At 35.2% G+C, this 23,983-nt stretch overlaps 6 protein-coding genes across 11 annotated transcripts; 3 read left to right on the forward strand and 3 right to left on the reverse strand.

Moving 5' to 3' along the window:
* Nucleotides 1–1,267: 1,267 nt before the first annotated feature.
* LOC140975607 (psbP-like protein 1, chloroplastic) lies at nt 1,268–4,938 on the reverse strand. 3 transcript variants are annotated; one of them, XM_073439412.1, is made up of 9 exons: nt 4,782–4,938; nt 3,521–3,595; nt 3,314–3,410; nt 3,079–3,162; nt 2,887–2,969; nt 2,622–2,744; nt 2,362–2,433; nt 1,644–1,740; nt 1,268–1,550 (listed from the first exon to the last, which is right to left on the reverse strand). In XM_073439412.1, exons 2-9 carry the CDS (start codon nt 3,581–3,583, stop codon nt 1,447–1,449), a joined length of 723 nt encoding a protein of 240 aa, XP_073295513.1. In that variant the 5' UTR covers nt 3,584–3,595; nt 4,782–4,938; the 3' UTR covers nt 1,268–1,446. The 3 variants fall into 3 exon arrangements, with proteins under 3 accessions (XP_073295513.1, XP_073295516.1, XP_073295514.1); XM_073439415.1 differs by having other exon boundaries at nt 3,521–3,585; nt 4,782–4,922; XM_073439413.1 differs by having other exon boundaries at nt 4,748–4,889.
* Nucleotides 4,939–8,247: 3,309 nt separating this feature from the next.
* LOC140974793 (UDP-arabinopyranose mutase 3-like) lies at nt 8,248–11,040 on the forward strand. Its single transcript, XM_073438281.1, has 4 exons — nt 8,248–8,673; nt 9,865–10,115; nt 10,196–10,364; nt 10,464–11,040. The coding sequence occupies exons 1-4, from the start codon at nt 8,353–8,355 to the stop codon at nt 10,800–10,802; spliced, it is 1,080 nt and encodes a 359-aa protein (XP_073294382.1). The 5' UTR covers nt 8,248–8,352; the 3' UTR covers nt 10,803–11,040.
* A 996-nt stretch (nt 11,041–12,036) lies between these two features.
* On the forward strand, nt 12,037–12,651 carry LOC140975008 (uncharacterized mitochondrial protein AtMg00300-like). The gene has a single exon (XM_073438498.1). The coding sequence runs from the start codon at nt 12,037–12,039 to the stop codon at nt 12,649–12,651; it is 615 nt and encodes a 204-aa protein (XP_073294599.1).
* A 1,218-nt stretch (nt 12,652–13,869) lies between these two features.
* LOC140975598 (uncharacterized) lies at nt 13,870–15,217 on the forward strand. Its single transcript, XM_073439390.1, has 3 exons — nt 13,870–14,395; nt 14,487–14,572; nt 14,911–15,217. Exons 1-3 carry the CDS (start codon nt 14,086–14,088, stop codon nt 15,190–15,192), a joined length of 678 nt encoding a protein of 225 aa, XP_073295491.1. The 5' UTR covers nt 13,870–14,085; the 3' UTR covers nt 15,193–15,217.
* Nucleotides 15,218–15,724: 507 nt separating this feature from the next.
* Nucleotides 15,725–18,901, reverse strand: LOC140975597 (ADP,ATP carrier protein ER-ANT1). Of its 3 annotated transcripts, none has more exons than XM_073439387.1 (4): nt 18,748–18,901; nt 17,503–17,790; nt 16,891–17,262; nt 15,781–16,585 (listed from the first exon to the last, which is right to left on the reverse strand). In XM_073439387.1, exons 2-4 carry the CDS (start codon nt 17,758–17,760, stop codon nt 16,274–16,276), a joined length of 942 nt encoding a protein of 313 aa, XP_073295488.1. In that variant the 5' UTR covers nt 17,761–17,790; nt 18,748–18,901; the 3' UTR covers nt 15,781–16,273. The 3 variants fall into 3 exon arrangements, with proteins under 3 accessions (XP_073295489.1, XP_073295488.1, XP_073295490.1); XM_073439389.1 differs by lacking the exon at nt 18,748–18,901 and having other exon boundaries at nt 15,781–16,193; nt 16,254–16,585; nt 17,503–18,051; XM_073439388.1 differs by lacking the exon at nt 18,748–18,901 and having other exon boundaries at nt 15,725–16,585; nt 17,503–18,051.
* A 1,546-nt stretch (nt 18,902–20,447) lies between these two features.
* On the reverse strand, nt 20,448–23,949 carry LOC140975599 (phosphoserine phosphatase, chloroplastic-like). Of its 2 annotated transcripts, none has more exons than XM_073439392.1 (8): nt 23,767–23,949; nt 23,077–23,317; nt 22,614–22,746; nt 22,386–22,493; nt 22,003–22,096; nt 21,265–21,414; nt 21,129–21,182; nt 20,448–20,821 (listed from the first exon to the last, which is right to left on the reverse strand). In XM_073439392.1, the coding sequence occupies exons 2-8, from the start codon at nt 23,306–23,308 to the stop codon at nt 20,696–20,698; spliced, it is 897 nt and encodes a 298-aa protein (XP_073295493.1). In that variant the 5' UTR covers nt 23,309–23,317; nt 23,767–23,949; the 3' UTR covers nt 20,448–20,695. The 2 variants fall into 2 exon arrangements, with proteins under 2 accessions (XP_073295493.1, XP_073295492.1); XM_073439391.1 differs by having other exon boundaries at nt 23,077–23,313; nt 23,767–23,944.
* Between the last annotated feature and the right edge of the window lie 34 nt (nt 23,950–23,983).

Consider the following 23,983-nt stretch of genomic DNA (forward strand, 5'->3'; position numbering starts at 1 on the left):
TAAGTCCAGGGATCCGTACCCTGGCTCGGGGCTCCGCACCTCGACCATTCATGAAGGCCAGGGCTCCGCACCCTGGTTATCTATTAAGTCCAGGGATCCGTACCCTGGCTCGGGGCTCCATACCTCGACCATTTCGAGTCCGAGAGACACGAGGCCCCAACATCTTATCTCAAGTCCATGAGACACGAGACTCCGGCTCCTCATCTCAATCTCTGGGAGACATGAAGCCCCCGATGCTTTTATTAAACCAGATTGATCATCTCTTTGGGAATCCAAGCATGACTAATCGGGACAGCGAGTATGACTCTAGCCCGACTATTTAAGGGATGTGTGATGATACCCCTGTAAGAGCCCGGGTCATGGATGACCCGGGATATCAGATGGATTCCCAAATCAGGGTCAATCTGCAGGATGGATTCTTCTGAAGCCTGGCAGGTGCAAGCCCGGGCTCTACTCCCCGGGAAACCAGACGCCCGGGCTCTTATACAAGCACCCGGGTAACCGACCACCCGAGCCACCTCGAGAATTGAACCACACTTGAGTATATTAATATGGACAATCTTATCTGTCAGAGCAACTTGACTTTGGCGTGTCATATAAGTCATCAGGAGGTGTGGGTGACCGTCCTATCTCTGACACTAATCCAAGTGGTTGACAAAGTCAGACATGCGGGATGTGACTAGTGTATGATTTGACATGTCAGAATGTAGCCGCCCTACTATAATTAGTAGGTAGCACGAAGAACGAGGTCATCATTACTTCTTTTACTATAAATATCAGGTTCTCTCTTTACATTTAGATTCATTGATTCACACCAATATCACACAGTCANTGTGCATACACTATATAATATAAATATAAATAATAAATGAAAGACATTAATGGATACATGCACCATATAAATAATAAAACAACATGCACACCCCTTCGACTCCGTCCAAATGCAATTAATCAACTGTATACTCAAATGTTTATCATCTATTTCAATGAATTTATAATAATAATAATAATAATAATAATAATAATAATAATAATAATAAATTAATGAATCAAAATTATCCGGAACACCAAATGGTGGAATACCAATTATCAATAGGCAACATCAGAATCTAAAAATGTCAAAGGACATAAATATAAGTACACAATTGAGATTCTTATTCATGCTTTTATATAGATATTAGATAGATTAGATATAGTAGTATAGTGTATATATGTGTGTGTATAATATATGTCTGTGAGCGCGCATGTGTTTTTTAATAATAAAAAATGGGGAAGGGAATCGTGTAAATATCAGATGAAAATGTTAGATGACAACATCTGCAATTTTGAAATTTTCCGAAAAGAAGTATGCTCTTTCTTATCTTCACCAATACAGTGGAGAATTGGATAATGTGTCAACCAAGTGTTCTAACCATCAAAATGACCATCAACAAAAAGGATTCACTATTACAGATTGAAAATTTGGAAGGATTCGACGACGGTTTTCAGCCTATCCTTCATCTTCTCCCATCTCCTCTCGTTCGCTCCAGTTGTCAACGTGTAGAACTTCCCTGCGTGTAACACGTTGTCGAGGAAAATAAGAGTCCATGAATCCAAATCTCAATCTAAGACATCCAAAAAAGACTAATACTTCATTCATATACCATTTCCAATACATACTGCACTAAGAGCATGTCGAGTGTAATTTGGAGCTTGAGCGATGAATTCAATTGTGTAGTATGTCTTCCCATCTACCTCGTGCTGCGGGATTACCCAATAAAAATCAATCATTAAACTAAGCACGTAAGCATGCGTGCATATGTCAAATACTGACAAGTAAACAGAGAACCGGTAGTGGCTGGCTCCACTATACGAAATGGCAAGAGCCAAGAGATCTCAATTCTCAAGCTAGGACCAAAAAATCAGAATTATATAAGAAATGGGTGCAGATTGGATATAGTATCAGAGTTGAATGAAAACGAGTTTTCTCGTTTAAAATATCATATAAGTTGGGAGTTTATGTGAAACATTGCAACTTTGAACCATAGAATGCTGGCAAGCCTTCAAGAGAACAATAAATAAACCGTGTATGAAAACCCTGTTTTGTGGTGCCTTGGCATATGGAAGTAGAAAATAGAACGGTGGCCTTTTGAACCCAAACAAGACTAGACATTATGTTTTGCTCATTACACCAATCAGACCATCAAAATGCTTGGGTTTACTAAATCTCCGAAATTGATGTCAAAACCCAGACATAAGTAGAATTATATATACTTCAAATCAACTATGTAGAAGGAGAAGTCATGGGAAATCGTCATGTAATCCAGTGAATCCTGATGAGATCAAAAAACATGGTTCGAAGAGACTATAGGAAAATCTTACCTCGGATGCCTCAATCAACTTTGGTTTTTGAGAAGGAGAAGTCAAAACCTTTTTTATCAAAGTTTCAGCAACCTAGAGCAAAAAAAAAAAAATTTGAACCAAAAGACCATAAGACTAAATTGAAGCAAATGCACCATATGTGCCAAAGAAATTCAGGCCATGATTATAAAGAAGAAAGTAAAAATGAACATGTAAGATAATTTACACGGTGTTACCACTAAAATTATCTATATCCTACTCAGTGTTTGAAATTTTATTACCTGCTGCGGAGGCCCAAATTCACGAATATTTTCTTTGCCAGAGGGTATCACATTCACACTGACACTTTCCAAAGGTTCAATAACATCTTTGAACACCTTGTCTTCACCTTGAACAATAACCTCCTGGTCCAACCACAAAGATTATACCAATATTGAGAGAAAAGAATGCACACAATGTGATCTATAAGAAACAATGCAGTGCAAAATGAATTGAGTATGATCAAAATGAAAATACAATCAATTAATGAAAGGGTAAGAGACGTACCTGCCACCCGAAGGGATACAGAAAAGTGTATCCATCTTTCTTATCTGTCACCGGTATAAATCCCTTCTTCGCTTCTGCAGCAACTGAGTGACATCAAAAACACACTATTAGCATATCAACCACTGATATCCAGGAATCAAATCTACAAAGGAGTGATGACATTGGAGACAAATCACCAACTAAATGGCGTACATGTCATCGAAGTCTGAGGGGACAACAAAAACCATGGTGCAATTGTTACCCCCAAGGCAAGCAGTTGGCGCCGTCCAGGTCTATCTGCCACAAACATGAAAATGAATATTTTATTTTGTCTAAATCTGACAAGCTAAAAGTTCGATAAGAAAATAAAAAAAAACAAATGACATTGTATATAATCATCAATGCACGTATTAGACAAGAATATACCATCTTAGAGTATGAAATATACCTTCTTTGCAAGGAGAAGTTGAAGATGAAGACCCATGCTCTGACCTCACAATGAAGGATATATTTCTTCGAAATAGTCCATGCCTATATAAACCTAGCTGATGCATGAATTTTAATTCATAAATGTAAGAAGAGAGTACATATAATTGCTGTTCCAAAGATTAAGAAAAGGGAGGGGGGGGGGGGGTGTAGTTGGGGGGAATTATACCTGTGCTGATGGATTTAGCAACCACGTATGATGGATTGATGGTGACGCATGGAATGACACCATAACTGCTTCAAACTATGAAACAAAACAGTTAGATCACACCATCAAACTCTTTCAGATATTAACGTGTTGTTTTTTCATAGTTTATCCCATGTTAACTTGCTTAAGTTCACAGTTCTTAAAAATTTTCTTCATCAAAGAATAGACTGAATATTTCTAGACATTAATATCTCCTGCTGGTAGCAGAGTATATATAATTTAGTTGTCATTTAAAAGTCAATTAATTAAAAAAAAACTAATAAATCGATCATGAAATGAATTGAATGTATACGTTCCTTCTAAAGATTCTGCAGGAGTAAGAATACAGTTAAGCAATTTGGAAACAGATCATTTCCATATCTCAGTTGAGTAATTAATATTTGAAAAGAATTTTCATCATATCATGAGCAATCACACTGAACCAAGGAGCCGTATTTAAACAAGCATTTCTCCTTCCAGTGAACCTGAAAAACTACAATTAGTGAACCGGATATATCAGCAAGCTTGGAGTTCACAAAACTACCTTAGAAATAAACAGTATTTGAAGCTCAAGTTTGTCGATGGTCGACCCATCGATTCGACCATCGATCCAGTGTTCCAAATTTCATACAAATCTGTTTTTAACTTCTATCATCAAAATTTCTAACAGAATTGACTAAATGCTTGATTAAATTCTGAAGCATGTGAATGAACACATATTATTTCCGCAAGCGTGAATGAGAAACTCAACCATCGGTAGACAGTTGTTAAATTAGATAAATGAAGTTGACCAAATTGAGCTCAAGCTCTCCCTTCAAGTACATATATTGAAGAAACCAAAAGGTTAGCATAAAATTCGAAATCTTTTTCCATTTGGGACCAATATAGAATAAATGTAACATATGACCAAATGAACATCACATAGATGTAAATGCAATTAACTGAATTCAGCCAGATAGATTAACATCGATTCATGTTTTTCAATCAAAACAAACGGAACAAGAATCATAACCACTTTCACACAATAGTATACGAGCACTGTAGAAACAATCAAGCCCATATAACGTAATGCATGATTGAATCTACGCAAGAACTGGAGGACAAACATCATTCCAACACATACACAAACCCAAAATGTTTCAACTGTAATACATTCTTTGACAAAGAACGCAAGATGGAAGCAACCATATCATATATCATAAATCTCACTGATACAAATCGTGGGTCTTGTTCAAGAATTCACCTTTCAGCTGAATTTCCCTCCGAGGTTGAGGGTTTTCCGGCGCAGCAAGACTGTGTGCCGCGTGTCAAGGTGGAGGAGAGCCGTTGGCTGTTGCTCTATCCATATATCTAATCTACGCACGAGGTGTACCACCCACCAATTATCCTACACTGCAGTTGTGAAAAGACAACAAACTCCCCCAAAACTTTTCCAATTAATAAATCTATATAAAATAAAATTCATATTTACTTAATAATTATAAACAAAAATATGTTTTTATTTGGAGAGACTTTTTTTCGTCTTGGAGCATAAACTATATGGTGATTTGATTATTGAGTCGAGCCGTTGACTCATTGTTTGACGGTTTTTTGGAAACATCAATATGTGCTGGAGCATTAGCAGCTGATAGGTATGATTATTTATTTCTTTTATGTATTTTTATTGATTTATTGGAGACAATGTGTTTGTATATCATGTTGGATTATATTATCTTATTAGAAGAATCAAATAAATTTTATGTGCATGTTAAAAAAATTATGTTTTCAAATTGCTTTTAGTTAATGAAGTAATACATTAATTTCACATAGGGAATTCTTGATTCATGAAGAACCACTAGTAGTTAGAGCCATAGTTATAGAAGGTGTGTGCATGGCTGCCCCTATCAGGCACACCCGTTGCTCTCGAGTTATTATCTAGGCAGAACACTCTAAACATGTGTGTGCCTTAGGCGCGCGTGCTTTAGGTGGGTGCGCCTTTGCCTAGGCACGGTGCTTCTAGGAGGTGCACGCGTGTGCGCTTGAGTGTTTGTGCATACATAATACATATATAATAATTCAAGCTCGACAAATTTTAAAGTCCAATAAATAAAGCATGTGTCTATTTAATGTTTAAAAAAACCATGCATGCATACATTTCATCTCCCTTGATCAAATTCAATATGTGACATGCACCTCTGCGAGTAGATAAAGCCTAAATCAGATAGTGCAACTATGCAGCGCCCGGCATTCCAATCAAGGTAATATCTCGTTTTCCCAATCTCTGCAAGTCCTATCTACCCATACATTTAATTTATCATGCTTCTTTTTATCCAAATTCTAAAATTATGTTTGTTTTAAACTTTAATTTATTTTATCGGTTCCTGATTTTTCTAGCCCCGTTGATATAATGCGCTTCATAAAAAATCATAACACTCGCCATCAATATCAACTTCCATTGCTTTCCGGACGATTGGATTCATTATTCATATGATAATTATATCATATATGTGCCAAAAAAACCAATTCAACGTCATGTGCCATTGAACGTGTTGCAAAATATGAATTATAAACAGCCTGAAATTAATTGAATTCTTGGCAGACATCTTTTTTATTCTTCAAAAGCAATTTACTGGATTGGAGTCACAGTTGTTACTGTATTTCAGCAATATATTTATATTTTATACTTTGTATTTATACTTTTAATTTTGTGTTTAAGTAATTTACAACATAATTCCATTTTGCTGATAAAAATGTCAAATTCTAAATCACAAACCCTTAAAAAAGATCGAGCATAGAACATTTTTTAAGATTCGTCGGTCGTAAAATTTTTATTTATTTCTGTTTGGGCCCTAGATTTCTTATTTATTTCTGTTTGGGCCCTAGATTTCCGACGAAAATAAATCAAAACCCTCCGACTTGTAAGAATCCAAACAGCTAATACAAGATAAAAGAGAACCAATAGAAATATTTAAGTTTTTTTTAAAAAAAATAAAAAAATAGAAATATTCTTAATTAACTTGGTCGTTACTTTCAATATCTTTCTTTAAAAGTCTAATATAAAATTTATTTTCCTACAAACATTGGATTACTATTTGTCCATTTCTAGGGGAATCCATGATTAAACTTTATTCATTCTTTAGGCTAATTAAAATTTAATTTTTCTTCAATATTACTAAAAGTATTTTATTTTTAATAAATGTAAAAAAAAATTTATGGGATTCATCAAACATATGTTTCTATTTTATCGACACCTACAACGCCGCGAGATGTTCTCGAGAACATCTTCTACAAAATGTTCGCAAAAACATCTCACGACACCCATAGATCCCGAGAACATCTTTTACAAAATGTTCGCAAAAACATCTCACGACACCCATAGATCCCTACTAGCAGTACACCAAGCAATGGACAACTAAAAAATCCAAGGACCGCCAGAAGCCAAAAAGGCATAGGCCGGCAGACTTTGAAAATCTCGTCCCAAAAAACTTATTTTTAATATATACTAAATCGATGTTTTAGTATAAAATTATGTCGAATGGAACATAATCGATGTAACATAGACTGAACCGACTTATATGGACTATATTATGAATGAAACTTGAGATATAAGTTTCGAAACGAGTTCTATTCTTAATAATATAATATAAATAAAAATTTATATTCCGAGATATAATATAACACAATTTTTTTTTCTTATAATAACAGTAACATATTAATAATATATATTATATTATTAAGTTTGAGACACTTACAGTAATTAAATTTTTGTGTTATTGTGTGTTTTAATAATTATATATCAATAAAGTGTTAAAGCTTCAATCCAAGGCATTTGCAGCTCAGTCGATAGAGTTTTTACTTTCCTAAGCATAAGTTGTGAGTTCAATTCTTACTTGTGTCCTTTTTTTTCTTTTTTATATTTATTTTTTTAATTCCTACTTGCAGTGTAGTATCTCACTATTTATTATAATTACATTTTGATCTTCATTTGAATATAAAAAAATGAATTATAAAAAATATTGTACAAGTACGCAGTGCGTGTGACGGTGCACTAGTTAAAATAAAAAATGTGACACATGGTTCACTATTTGTGTAAATTCACATTTGCCCCTTATCTTGACTCCCACCTATCATTCCAATCCTCATATTGTTCATATATGAGTATTATAGAATTCAGATTTCCTAAGAGGTTAAGGAAATTAATTAGATGTATTATTCCGCAAGTGAAAAGGTTTAGAATGTAATATGGTTCATTGCTGTGAATGAGATGTTAGTTAAGACAATATCTAATGGTTCTCGTTCATTCTTGTATGTGGGGTCGACACTCGACATAAAAAATTGTGGATATCACATCACGTATAAGAATAAATATTGATTGTTGAATGTAAGTTTAGATAAATACTATAAAATATGTTGAAAGACGTAAAATTTATGATATCGATAAAATTAATCACATTGAAATTAGTTTACTAAATATATATTACAAAAACATTTTTGATTTATTAAATCAAAGTTTAGAGATAAAAAAAATCGAAAGAATAATATTTTTAAGGTAAGTTGATAGTCAAGTGGACTGTCTGAATATTTGAATAGGAAAAGTGATAAAATTAATAAATCAAGAGGTCAAATGAGCATATGCAATAGTTGAAGGGGCAAAATGCAATTCATGTATTCAAACGCACACTCGTACAAATTCACTCCCTCGTTTTCTTCTTCTTCTTCTTCTCCGCACAGCTATCAGATATTGATTCCTCTTCGTTTAATTCTCAATCTCCCATCACAAGACCCTGTAAAATCAGAAACCCAGATAGGAAAAAAATAAACAGAATCTCCGAACAATGACGATCTCGAAATCTGCCACGGCGGTGTTGAAAGATGAGCTAGATATAGTGATCCCGACGATCAGAAACCTGGATTTTTTGGAGATGTGGCGGACATTCTTCGAGCCTTACCATCTGATCATAGTGCAAGATGGGGACCCGTCGAAGGTTATTAAGGTTCCAGATGGCTTTGATTATGAATTGTACAACAGGAACGACATTAACAAGATTCTGGGTCCCAAGTCAAACTGCATCTCGTTCAAGGATTCTGCGTGCCGATGCTTTGGGTACATGGTTTCCAAGAAGAAGTATATCTTCACTATCGATGATGATTGCTTTGTAAGATTCATTAGCCCATTTTGGTTTGAGTTTTTGTTGAGTTCTGGTTTTTGAACGCTTTTTGTGTCGGAGATTTTGTATCTTGATTCAGGTTTCCTGATTGTTTCGTTTCCGAAACTTTTTGGGTTATGTTGACTGATCTGGTGATTTTTTTAAACTTTGGAGATGTGAGTTGAGTGATGATTACAAGGCTGTTCTTTTCTAGTTCTACAAAAAATGGTTTCTCTTTTCCTTTTTTGAATAATTGTTTTCTTGACAAAAGGTATCCTTTTGCTATGGTTTACATAGTAAAACTGTACTTTTTGTTTGATTTTGCAGTGTGGTTATTTTATTTCTGTTTTTGTGTGATTTTGAATTAGTATTCTGGTTCTTGATTGGTCACTGGCGATGCTGCAACGATCTTTCAGCTCTTAATCTTCTCGTTTTTTCAGAAAACACGAGTTTCATTTGTTTATTCCAGTTTTTTTCCATAAAGATAAGATATGCAATATTCTTTTCTAATTTATTGCTTGCTTGCTTGGTTTTCTGATGAGAGGATCGGCTCTCGGAAGAGTTATGATGCTTAGATGGTTGTTGATAGACTGAATTCTAATTAAAGATCTGGTAAGCTAATGAAGTTTTAAAATCTTTCATACACTTTATTATACATGATTGGCAATTATTTAAAATATTTAAGCATGTTGCAGCCACATTTTCTGTCTTGTAAGCCATTATTCGTCCCTGATCCTCTCATTGAATGGATGGTCGATTTGTTACTGATCAATCCAGATCATATACGATATTAGAAATCATCTGAAATGAACTTTACTATTTTGCTCTGTTACTCTGTGTGTGTGTGTTCAGATTCAAATAATTTAGTTCCATTTTTTCTGCTTGTTGTGCAATTGTGTGGTTAGTTCGACTTATAGTCTTAATGTCGTATTTTTCAATCATTCGTTTGTCAGATGAATGTTTGTGTGCACATGGTGTAAGATTAATGTTCTACATTGCAAGAGTTCATATATAAAATTGGCTAAACATGGCAATAAGCAATCTTTCTGTACCGTGCAGCATAACGCCTATCGCTATTGAAAGGCATTGAGCAGACTCTGTTGTCATACATCTCCGTATCTCTTGGATTCAAAGTCATAACTATAATTTTTATCGTCCGATGTTTAAAATCTTCATTGATTAATTTACTAAATCATGCAGGTTGCTAAAGATCCATCTGGCAAGGAGATCAATGCTCTTGAGCAGCACATTAAGAACCTCTTGAGCCCATCAACTCCGTTCTTTTTCAACACTCTTTATGACCCTTACCGTGAAGGCGCCAATTTTGTTCGGGGATACCCCTTCAGTCTTCGTGAAGGTGTACCAACCGCGGTTTCTCATGGGCTTTGGCTCAACATACCGGACTATGATGCACCGACTCAGCTTGTCAAGCCTCTGGAAAGGAACAACAGGTCTAAGATTACCATTCAAGCTTTGTTTCTTTTTACTTCTTTCAGCATTTGAGATACCAACTACACCCTGTCATTTTCAGGTTTGTTGATGCAGTTATGACCATTCCAAAGGGCACTCTCTTCCCAATGTGTGGCATGAATCTTGCTTTCAACCGTGAATTGATAGGCCCAGCTATGTACTTTGGACTAATGGGCGACGGCCAGCCAATTGGACGCTACGATGACATGTGGGCAGGCTGGTGCACTAAGGTATTATTATTGCCCAGTATAGGCTACGTAATAATATGCTTGACTGATTTTATATCTGGAGATCTAACATTTGAGGTCTATCAATGATTTTCGCCATAGGTGATATGCGATCACTTAGGATTGGGAGTCAAAACTGGCTTGCCATACATTTGGCACAGCAAAGCTAGCAACCCATTCGTGAATCTCAAGAAGGAATACAAAGGTATCTATTGGCAAGAGGAACTGATACCATTTTTCCAATCTGTTGCTCTTCCAAAAGACTGCACCACCGTCCAAAAATGCTACCTCGAAATCTCCAAGCAAGTGAAGGCAAAGCTCGGTAAGGTGGATGATTATTTCAACAAGCTTGCGGATGCAATGGCAACATGGATCGAAGCATGGGACGAGCTTAACCCCTCGAAAACTCCAGCCGCTCTTTCCAACAGCATTGCTAAGTAGAAACACATAAATGGTAGATACAAGTTTCCTTTGATCAAGTCATAAGACATACAAGCAAAAGTGATCATTCTGAACTTGACAATAATCCAACTCTCTAAAGATAGCCAAGAGTGTTCTTTTATAATTCATTAGAGATGAACAAGAGTGTGTTGTAGATTAAGAGCAGTAGGTTCTTGTATTTCAATATCTGTTGTGATCTGATACTATCAAATTCTAATGAGATCACATCAATTCATTGATCGAACCACGTAAATCTCGTGTGTCATTTACATTATGTTCTTTGATTCATTTCTATGGGCATATTAAAGTGTGTGTGTGTGTGTTGCGTACTGTATTGGTGTGCAACCTTGTTTGGTCTCTGTTATCAAATTCTGATATTATGCTACGAAAACTGATCGTAAAGGGATTCAATCACTACCACTGCCAGGTTCTTGGTTGGGAAAACTCTAAGATGATGGCCGGGAAGATTGAATTGGATCGATTTGACGGTAATGGGGACTTTGCACTATGGAGAAGAAGAATGCACGCCATTCTCGTCCAACAAAAAGTTTCCAAAGCCCTCGAGGGAGAAAAAAAACTCTCAGAATCACGCACAGACGACAAGAAGGTTGAGATACTGGAACTGGCCTTCAGCACATCTGGGAAACTCGAGTCCCTTTATATGACAAAATCACTTCAAGATCGGGTCTATCTTAAAGATAAACTTCTTGGTTTCAAGATGATTGAGTCAAAGTCCATAGAAGAAAATTTAGATGAATTTAATAGACTCATTCTGGATTTGGAAAATACTGAGATACAAATACAGGATGAAGATTAAGGCAACAATTGTTAATTCTCTTCCAAAATCATACTCAGTATTTGTGGACACAATGAAATATGCGGAGAAACACTAGTGTCAGATGAAATACAAAAGGCTCTGAAGGCTAAGGAATCACAGAACATGATAGAAAAGGACAAAAGAAACTGGTGACAACCTACATGTAAGGGGGAGATCAGATAGAAGAGATATTCAAACTAAGAACCATAGTAGATCAAAATCAAAGATAGAGAAACTGAAGTGTTTCTTGTGCCATAAACAAGGACACTTCAGGAAAGATTGTCTTGATCGACACAGACAAGGAAACAAAGCCAAGGATTAGGGAGAAGCATCCATTGCACAAGAAGGTTATGGCAGTGCTGTGGTGTTATGTGCTACTGATTTCAAAACAGATCAGCACTGGGTTCTTGATAGTGAATGTTCATTATACGTGACTCCAAACAAAAATTGTTCGAGTCATTAAATGAAATTGGTGGTGGGGAAGTCATTCTTGGGAACAACAAGACGTGGAGGATCCAAGGAATTGGATCCATAAGGCTCAAGATGAACAATGGAACTGAGATAATCTTAAGGGAAGTGAGATTAGTCCCTGAGTTTAGAAGAAACGTAATATCTTTAGGGAGCCTTGATGAAGAAGGATATACTTTTAAGGTCGAGAGAGGGATATTATCAATATACAAAGGTGCCCTAAATGTAGTGAAGGGAAATAGATCAAATGGTCTGTACATTCTATCATGGAACACCATAATAGGCTCAGTTAGTGCTGTGCAAGAACAACAAGAAAATTCTAGAACTTGGCATCTCAGACTAGCACATATAAGTGAGAAAGGTCTTTCTGAATTACATAAACAAGGCTTACTTGGTGAGAAGCCACTGAACCAGATGGAACTTTGTGAAGACTGCATAAAAGGGAAGTCTACAAGAGTTAAGTTCAATGTGGAAAAGCATACTCCGACCAATGGATTACGTTCATTCAGATCTTTGGGGGTCCATCAAGAATACCATCAAATGGGGGAGCAAGGCATTTCATGACTGTTATTGATGAATATTCTAGGAGAGTCTGGATCTATACACTAACTCGTACTTTTGTTCACATTTGGTTCTTGTATTATAATTTAAGTTTTAACATCCTTCTTTTTGTTGCAGGACAAGGCCTTGCAGGAGCAAAATAACTTGCAGGTAACACGAATATCTAAAAACAGTTTTTGGAATATTTTGTATTTATATTTTTGATCATGTGATTTGGTTTTTTTCATTTTTGATCATGTGATCGGTCAATTCACTGTTCGAAGACACAAAAATATTTTAATTTATATCAACATTTTAAATATACATAATTTGATGAAATCGATGTCACGGGCTCCATGAATATCAGGTGTGCAATATGATTTCATTGAATAACTTTTTAGTAGAATATTAAATGCCTTTTTTTCCTGATGATTTTCAAGCATAATTAATTAGAGGATATTTTGCTAAGTTTATTGTATGCATTTTGTACACTTCTAAAGATTATATTATGCGTATTTAGAGTAAATTTAGCTAGAAATGCTAGTATATGAGGTATATATAAACATTTTCGTTATATTATTGATCGTCGATCATAAATTACCGGAATTTTCGTGGATATTTTGCTGAGTTTGTTTTATGCATTTTGTACACTTCTAAGATTAAATCATGCATATTAGAGTAAACTTAGCTAGAAATGCTAGTATATGGAGTATATGTAAACCTTTTCATTATGTTATCGATCGTCGATCATAAATTACCCGAATTTTCGTGGATATTTATCTGATGCAGTGACATTTACCAATCTCTGGGAGAGAACACCAGCAATGGAGGCAATGAACGAACTCCAAACCAGTAAATAAAAAAAAAAAAGAAATGTTACAAAATGTATTATGTTAAATTCTTGTATTAGAATTTATGCGGCCACCATAATGTAAATGGAATTAATTAGTGATAGATATTAATGATTTGAGCACCAATTTGTTCAACGTGGGCCAAACTAATTTCTAGAAAATTTGCTAAATTCACGGGGATAGAATTGAAGAAGATGACAAATATGGAAGGCTCCAATTTCTTTATTAATTTATAGAGAAGAAGAGATGCTGCATGTCGATCGAAATATAAAAGGTTGCCAACCCAAATAATTAAAGAAGATGACAATGTGCATGCAACTCTTCAAATTACATATATAGTTGACAATTATGCACGTCTACCTAATACCAATATTTTCATTCAATATNAAGTCACCATCAGTCCTTGCGTCATCTTGTTTTCATGGAAGTCACGTTTGGGACAACTCACCATTAGGAAATTAGGGGACCAAGTAAATGATTTGCATGACTTTTTAAGATTGCAATACTCAATACTTAACCACACGTATATATGCTAGACTTTTACATACATGATTATATATATCAACAGGAATACAGTTTCTAGCTCACCTTGAACCAATACAAGAATATGTCAGGCTGGTGTATGAGTCTTGCTGCGACTCGTGTCTGTATTCGCGTCCGCTCTCGTGTTCGTGTCCGTTCGCCTTCCCAACATTATGAGAATACTGCGAGTTTTATCAAGGAAGAAGAGAAATCCGAGTTGTCGAATCAAATCAACAAATTGGGTTTGGAAGGTAGTTTATCTGCGTCTGAATGTGGGAACAGAGTCATGGTCGTGGTTGATTCGAGCCCAGAGGCTAGAGGAGCGCTGGAATGGGTTCTCTCTCACACTGTTCAAAGCCAGGATAAAATCATTCTTCTGCATGTTGCAAAACAAGGTACTAGCACATCTTTCCATTTAAAGAAGTATGGCTACAGGCAATGGGCATATAATTATGCTGATGAAGATAACATTATTTCATGATTCAGATGCAACAACAAACGGGGAAACCAATCAACAGGCGTATAATCTTCTTCGCTCGTCAAAAAGTATGTGCCATTTAAAAAGACCTGAGGTGAGCAGAAAGTTCATATTTTTCTAGACCACTTATAATGATGTAGAGCATTTGTTCCGTATAAGAGAGTCACACGTCGCATGTAGCTCACACGTGATTGAATAATAATCAATATACTTGGAGCATATACAAAGGAGTAGAAAGTTCATCCTACCTAACATTCTTAATGGTATTCCAAGTACTTTTGAGTTTTCAAGATTTGTCTCAGTTTACTAAAGCGGCTGTAATGAAAAAGCATATAATACAAACTACATGCATTTCCTGAAACTAGAAAATAATGAGATGAAATCAAGATTCTAAAGGGTAGTAGATTAAGATGCTTTCTTCACATGAACTAGGTGCAAGTTGAGATGGCAGTACGAGAAGGAAAGGAAAAGGGATCAATTATCGTTGAAGAAGCTAAAAGACTGAAGGCCTCGCTGCTAGTTCTGGGGCAGCAAAAGCAATCACTGTTATGGCGTCTACGGTTGATATGGAACAGAAAAAAAAGAAGCCGGGTAGTTGATTACTGCATCCAATATGCTAACTGCATGACAATAGCTGTAAGAAGGAAAAATAGAAAATATGGAGGCTATTTGATTACAACAAAGCGGCACAAGAATTTTTGGCTTCTTGCTTAGTAATAACTGTTGAGATTATCATTCAGTTTTCAAAAGTATGAAAAAGTCCGGGGAATCAATGATCTTGTAGTTCCATGCTCAAGTTACCTGAAACTGAAATCAATCCCAAAAAACCCATGATAGGACGTATCGTTACAAACTTAAATGTATAATTACAGCATATTGGTGCACAATATTTCTTTGGATTCATTTTTTGCACAACAGTGAATTTTAAAGCAATGCAAGTTCACATACCAGCAACTTTTACTTGGTTATATATGCAAACTGACAATCCAAGACAATGCAAGAACAAGTGAATCAATGTATTACAATGAAAAGAAGATTAAAAGTAACTTACGAAAACATGCTAATCGTTCATGTGTCAATAGTAAAAACAGGAAACGACACTGGGAAAAGAAAGCCTTACCATGGTCAGTGGGCAACAATAGCATCTTTCATGCCATCAAAACTTACAAGTCTTTTGCAGTTTTGGTAAAATTGGTTAGAGCGACAACCAAAGCTACAATAAAAAAGGTTACCAGGTGTCTCAAATTATCAAATCTCACAATTCACAATTAGAGAAATTTCTGACGTAAAATAATCACAAACCTTACCACTTCCAACAACAAAAATGTTCTCTAACCAAAATAGGAAAATTGATTGATATACATTTGCACCCAGAATATATGTATTGAAGACAAAGATGAATGCCCCTTAACTATTTACAATATTAACCATGAATGAATTGTTCATTCAAAGTCAACAACATAGATATCAATGACTATACAATTGAATCAGCAGCATTCGTTGGAATTTTCGGCTGCAAAGTTGTATTTAATGTACCACCTAATTTCCTATGACTAAAGTGTTCGCAACATCTTCTTCCATAACTTAGTTGTGTGTAGCTGTTACCACTACAACTTTTCTCTGAGTGAGAGCTAATTAGACATTCCCATAAGCACTTCGTCTCGTCATTGCTTCTTGTTATAACACTCTTGAGGAAACAAATTCTTCTCTATGGGCTTTTCCCCAACAAGTGACCCTCCAGTTGGTCCAAATAAACGTCAATTCCATATACATACAAATCCTCATCTAAATGGATTCATTTGAAAGCTTCATGAGAGTTCAGGTTATGACAAGGTGGTCTGTAGACAATTCTTTGGAGTTGATCATATCCGGCAAGTACTCCTGCTCCAGCCATACCGAGTAGCATGTTAGCTGTGATTCCCCTAAACAGCGCAGTGAAACCTTCTAGGCGAATAATTTCAAAAAACGCATGCTTAGCATTTCGATATTTCAATGATTGTCCAGATGTCAGCATCATTCTCCGTCTTAGTGTGTCAAATGGGTATGCACAGACCCCAGAGACAGTAGTCACACTCCAACCTAAGAAAAAGCTAGCAAGAAAATTGTCCTGCAAATTTGAATTAGCGGTGTTTATTCTTTAACTAATTTATAAAAATCAGGCAAACAAAATTATGCAACTATAAGAGGGCAAATCAAACATGTAGGCTACTATAGTATATGTACCCAAACACATTTACAATATCTGGTCCAGTAAAAGTCAGAAAACACAAGATTTTTGCGCGATTTTTAAAATGGGTTCAACATATTAGAATTCATAATACCAAAAGCATCATGAAATGATATAAATGCAATTCACATCCAAGCAGAAGACAATTCAAGGCAAAACAGTGCCAGAAAAAGAGACCAACTCACCTTAAATGGTCCAACCAGCACAATAGGTTTCATTGTGTCGTAGATCCCAAAGTACATTCCTCGATAAAGAGTAATTCCCAAAATTGAAACCCCAAATCCCCGATAGAGTCCACCAATCCCATCAACTGATAAGGTTTTACTGTAGACATCTATTATCCCCTTAAACTGGCGTTTACCATTGATAGGGCACTCCTTAGCATCTGTGGCCAAACGAGTCCGAGCATAATCAAGGTGATATAGAAATACTGAGGTGGTTGCCCCAGCAGCACTTCCAGAAGCAACGTTTCCAGCAAACCACTTAAAATATCCATCTTTCTCTTTTGAACATCCAAAGATGCTTCGGAAATAACCTTTAAATGCAAAGTTAAAAGCCTGTAAAAAATTAAAGCAGCGGCTCCTCAGGAAACAAGGGTGAGAGAATTCTCAGCATTGTAATCCTTTTGTTTTTTAAATCCCTTTTCATTATTAAAAAAACCAGAAAATATAAGAAAAATACATAAGCCGTATGTAAGTGTTCGAGATATGAAAAACAAAAAAAGAAAACCACGTAAGGAGGTGAAATTTGAAGGAAAGTGAATTAGAGCAGATAAAAATTATGAGCAAATAATCTACCTGCGTGGGAAAATATCTTATAACATTGGCTTGGTTACCCCTCCAAAAGGACAAAGTACCCTCCTCTCTGAAGACCCTCTTGAAACAATTTCCAACACCTAAATAGGGTCTTTGAAGCTGTCCTCTTTTCATCAACTCTCCTTGATTCTGCAAGAGAAGCTTCACCCTCTCAATTGGAGCTGCGGCACTTTTTGCTACAATAGCTGCTGCCCCTCCCATGAGGAAGTCCACAGAAAATTTCTCAGAATATGTTGCCATCTCAGACGCCCTTCCTGTTTGACTCTAGTCCTACACAAGTTACCAAACAAGTATGCATCCATTACTATGTACACACACAGCTTATTTACTTTGTTCCAATGAATGAAAAACTGAAGAGGTTAAACGAAAATGTCGAACAATCTACTCACACGAAGATTACAAAGGGACCAAAAATCGAAATCCATATAATCTCTCTACTGTACTAATAGCAAAATTTTCCAGCATCATATCATAATCTAGGCTTTTTATTTTTTTTACGTAAAAATATGAGAAATGTAAAGGAAATGCTATTTATGGAAAAAAAAAAAAAAAAAAAAAAAAAANTAGCAAGACAGGATCTTTAACATCCATAAAATATATTTTAGCATGCATAAAAAGTATCTCTATATTAAAAAGAAAATAGAACTATACAAACGAATAGCTTGTTGAATCTACATCTTCAAGTGACAAAATAGGGTAGATTAACCAATTTCTTATTTTTTCAGTGCCAAAGATTCAACTGAAAAGGAATCACTAAAAAGTATTTATTAAACAAATATCTCTAATTCAAAAGGATTCCCACTTAGACATCCTTATATTCTTCGAAGAAATATCTAAATGTATTACTTAAGGTTTTATCTAAAGTTGCCTCCCAACTCTTTCCTCACTTCACTCAACAGCTAATCATATTCTATAAAATTCATACTTCAATCCAAAAATTATCAATTAAAATGACAGGTCATCAAACAAGAATCACCCAAAAGATTTCAAAGGACCCGAATTCAAACAACCTTGATAACAACCAAGATTGTGTCCATGACATATGGGGAACAAATTCAAGCCAGAGGTAACAACAATAATCACAAAACATCATTCCTCCATCTTGGTTCTTGAGGATTTCAAACAAGGCATAGATACAAATAACTCACAGCAATTATACACCTACAAACGCATGTAGACAAGTAAAAAAACAAAAGTTTATAAGCAGAGAAACGTGGAGAAACTTACGAAGGATGGGAGAATCGTCTTCCACCACCACAAGATGAAGGTGAACGGGATTTTCTTGTCCCTTTTGTACTTTCAATTACGATTCATTTTTTTTTTTTTGTCCCTGCAAATGAAAGGGCCTAAATTTTGAATTATTAGTTGTTTGAAAGGCCTTGAAAATTCTGAATAATATTAAAATTATTTCGGTGGTTTATATTATATTGGTAAATAAATTGATTTTTTCTTTAAAATAATATATAATAAATCTCACTGTTAAAGTTGCACCATCAAAATATTAAGTTTAGGGTGATTCAAATATGATCCGATTTATATTTGACATAAAAAATAATATTTTTGTATAAAAAATAATATTTTTTAATAAGTCAAATCAAATAAGATATTGTCTCACAAAATTAATTTGTGAGACAGTCTCGTAAGAGTTTTTATGTTCAAATAAAATATGTGCTTTAGAGCTTATGTTCTTGATATCTATTTGACACTAACATGGATGTAATTGCAAATTATATTGTATTTCCATCTTAGCACGGGGTGTATTTATTTTCATATTCTGATTTATGAAATTTATTTAATTGATAAAATAAAGAATGATAATATATAATTAAAAAACATTTTTTTATTGGATGAAATTTTTGAAATGCTATTTAAAATAAAAATACAAAGATATCATATGAGACAGTTTTACGTATTAATTTTATGACACATATTTCCGACTGACCCGATCCGAATCGACTCGTGAAAATATATTATTTTTTATATCAAAAATATTATTTTTCAGTATGGATATGAAAAGTAAAAATCACGATAACTTGGATTGAAATAATAGTATCTATTAAAGTAAATTATTTATTTTCTAGACAGGCAAATTCTAGTCTTTTTCGTTCAAGAACGATGAATCAATCTATCCTTATATCGAGATTCTTGACCTTGAAAATGACTTCCACAGCAGCTTGTGTGCATATGAGCCTTTGTCATCCATGTAGCCAGAGATTTGGATCACTCCACCTTTGCTATGTCAGGTCAATCTTGCATAAAAGATTAGTTTTGTGGTTATTAACATTGAGGCCAAAAACCATTTGTTAGGTTCATGGAGTGTAGTACTTTTAGTGGAGATTTCACTCAATATGGAGTTGAAAGCGTTGATTGGATACAAGTACTGTACTTTGCCAACTAGCAAGGAAACATCTTAAGAAAGAGGAACTAAACTATTGCACATTTTTGCAGTATAAGAATACACATTTTATAATGAATCAGAAAGATTTTTGTGGCATGAGAAGGCAGTTTGGTCTGTTTCTATTTGGTACCTGAATATGGCTAAGATTGTGCAAATTTGCATTGATTGGATACAATTGTACTTTGCCAACTAGCCAGAAAACATCTTAAGAAAGAGGAACTAAACTAGTGCACATTTTTGCAGTTTAAGAATACACATTTAATAATGTACCAGAAAGTTTTTTGTGGCATGAGAAGCCAGTTTGCTCTATTTCTATTTGGTACATGAATATGGCCGAGATTGTGCAAATTTGCATCGCTGGGATAAGGGAAGAGAGCATTCGACAACTTATTTGATATCTTGTTCAACATGAAATGAAATACTGCCTTGTTTCTCCTGTAATGATACATCATTATTTGCTCATTACTTCAATGCTTCATACGTATTGGTGTGCTTGTGGATCTCGCAAGCGAAAAAAAAAAAAAAAAAAAAAAAAAAAAAAAAAAAAANACAGCCAAATGATATGATTACAAATTAAGTCGACACAGAATAACTTCTTTTTAGTTGGGTCGCTTTCTTATTCAAGCAAACTTTTTTTCAATTATAGTCTAGAACTCCGTCCCAAAAAAATGATGCATTTATTTAGCACGAGATAGAGTTGCAAGTCTTCCAGAGACACGGCTTCACACAAGACAATGGATTTCGGCGGAGAATCGAGGAAGATGTGGGTACAAGAAACTAGTTCAAAGTGTTGATCAAGTCTTTGAAATTGAATACCAGCCAATCGGCTTTGGCAGCAACTGTCTGTCGAAGCTGAACTCCGCCGTAGCATATGAACAAATCAGCACCTCCTGGTTTACGAGCCTGCAACAAGAGATACAAGAGAATCTAGTTGGCAGGATCTTACACCTTACATCAATAAGAGACTCAATGTCAGCAAGAGAGGTCAAAAATTTAAGATAAATCATATGATTACGCCAAGAACTTGAGTTAGAGAGCGTGAGGGTGGTAATTGCCGGCACCAACTCTCAAAATAAATACATGCTCGAAATATCTTGGACATAAATAATACATCACTATATAACTAGGCCGTCATTTCAATTTTTGAAATGAAACTATTTGGAAGAAGATCATGAGTACTCTACTAACAAGAAACATAAATTTTTCTCACCTCTAGATCGGTTGCACCATCTCCAATCATGACTAATGACGAATATCCACGTGCCTGGACCCAAAAAATAAAATAAAAATCCTGAGGCTTTTGGAGAGATATTTTAACATAAAGATACACCAACAATGAAACCAACCTTCCTAACATTTGCAACAGCAGTGGCTTTCCCTCCGCTCCTTGAAGTTGGCTCATCAGCATCAAATCCTAAAAACTCACCAGAGCTTCCAAACAAAAGTTGATTCGCATATATGCTTTCAAGGGGTATACCAAGGATGGACGCAACCGGCTTTAATGAAATATTGAAGATTAAAAATCAAGTCGTGCAATATGCTTCCATAGCTATATGCTTATACATAAATTCTATATCTCTTACTGAGGTTGCAGTTAGTGAATGGATAGAAAAAGAGTAGTGAACTATAATGTGAATTCTAAGCACCATCGTGCAATCTCCTACCTCCATGAGTTAACTTGATGGTACCAAAAAAAAATTGTAATTACGAGGTACTGTACTTTAGCATTCAACTACACGTACCTTGGCCCTTTTTTATTTAGAAGTGAAAATATGTGCTTTGTCCTCATTGACCCTCTGAAGATATTTATTTTACGGAGGCCGAAATATGTCTTATTATAATCCAGCCTACTTAACAATGCAGGGCACTATCTCATACTGAGTTACCATATTAAAAGTTTAAGCAAATATTAAACCTATTACTTCTCTACAGGCTCCCAACCACCATTCATTATCACAAATAATGGAAATTCCAAACTAAATCACTCAGTTCATTGTCAACTAAAAAATTTCACGTAACAGATTTTCTGAACACAAACTATACAAGTAATCAACTGAGTTCACAGACTCAAATTAACAGCTTACATTTATCATTTGACGAAAACCACCAGAGATCAGATAAACATCTTTATTTTTGTCCTTCAGTTTCTTCACCAATGCGTCAATTCCAGGAGAAAGCCTAAACAAACACACACATCAATACTTTTGGTTAAGAAATATACCATTTATTCTTCTTATTATGAACCTAGTGGTTATATTGTTACTATCAGATATACAGAGCACATAAAATATCTATTTGCCTCTAATATGTATAGACAAACGAAAAGCATGTACGTAACAAGGTAATCTTTCTCGCTCAAAATGCATGTAAATAAGCAGTCATTTTATATCCAACTCATTATTTTCAATATATTCCAAAAGTAACTTAAAAAGGGAAAAAAACAGAAAACAGCCTGCAAGGTTCATACTTTGGAGGTCTCTTCTCAAGGAAATCTTGCACCTGAGAGAGTGATGGATTGAAAAGAGATAATCTGGCAGCTAATGCTTGCTCAAAAGGAACGGAGCCACTCATTGCCCTAGCAGAACCAACAAAATAAAACAAACTCAAATTCTATAGATGGGGTAGCAAAAATAACAGAAAAAAAATGGCAGCAAAAATTTCAAAGAGAAATGCAGCACAAAGAATGTGATTTAACCTGGCAGTCCATTCAGCAACTGCTTTTCCAGCTCCACAGAACTCTGCTAGCTCATCAATACCCTCATCTAAACAAACGGTGCTATCCACATCAAAGCATACAGCATTTGCAGCTCTCCATACCTCAAGGATCTCTTACAGATAAACACCATCCATAAGCAATAACATATGATAGGCATTAATCAGAGTAAAACTTTTGAGCTATGAGCAATAACACATAAGGTAAATTTATCAAAATAAAAAGCGTGTGATTGACACCCAATTCGTGCCATAAATGTCAGTAAAGGCTTATAGGTTCTGGTAAGAGTGATCAAACTTTTGGCAAAATGTCTAGATTCAAAATGCAATCTTGTGCCATTATATTGAACAATTGTAGATTACATGTTGCAACCTAAAAAGAGAACTACAAAGCTAAACTAAGTTGTACCCCTAAAAAGAGAACAACGAAGTTAAATTAAGTTTACCTTTGGAGGGAACTGTGTTGTCAAAATGTTCCATCGTCGAGGCCTCTTGTGGTCGAAGAGAAACAGCAACCGAACAAAAGGACTTGGAACTATTTACTAGCCTGGTAGGACTAATAAAATATCTCCTGGCAGCACTTGACTTTAACGTCGGAAAAAATGTAGAATTTTGTTTTCGGTCACGAAAGGAGCATACAGGGTTCAATTTTATCCCAGCACTCATCAAGCTCTCCATCAAAACTATCTGATTGTAAGACAGGTATGCATCATCATATATATAGAAGAAAATAACATAAAATGAATCAAAAAGAAGAAGTCAGAGAAGCATTGACGACAAAAACAATAATCGTGTCTATGTTATATTACGAGGTAAAGATGCGCAGAGCAAGATACTAATATGAATGCTAAAGGCACACCGGCATACAAGTTATCATTGTATCCGCTATGATGCAACGTCAATAAGCTTAAATTACACGTTGAAATTAATNTTCCTAAACAACAAGCAACCACAAAATCATAAAACCAGTTCATACCCAACAAATTTTAAAAAAAAATTATAAAAATCAAACGAATTAACAACTGAGGCAACCACATTTCCAAGATTCAAAAATAGGCAAAAGGGTGTTCTTGAAGGATTATAACGTGCAGAAATAACAACAATTCTGCAAACAAGAAAGCATAAAGAGAGATTACATTGGTTCCCTTCTGGGTGAAATTGTGAGCCTCTGCAACCGTTCATATAGATTGAAAAAGGATCAGTGAAGGACAGGGAAACCACAGATATTAGAGAATATCCCGATTTGGGAACTGGAAGCTAGATCTACCCACCGCATTTGAAAGCGACATGCGCCCGCTGCCAGATTCATACCAAAATCTATGTTATAAGTTTTATATTATATAAAAAATAATA

This window comes from Primulina huaijiensis, chromosome 4 (genome assembly GCF_012295235.1).
Source record: "Primulina huaijiensis isolate GDHJ02 chromosome 4, ASM1229523v2, whole genome shotgun sequence".
NCBI classification, from domain to species: Eukaryota; Viridiplantae; Streptophyta; class Magnoliopsida; order Lamiales; family Gesneriaceae; genus Primulina; species Primulina huaijiensis.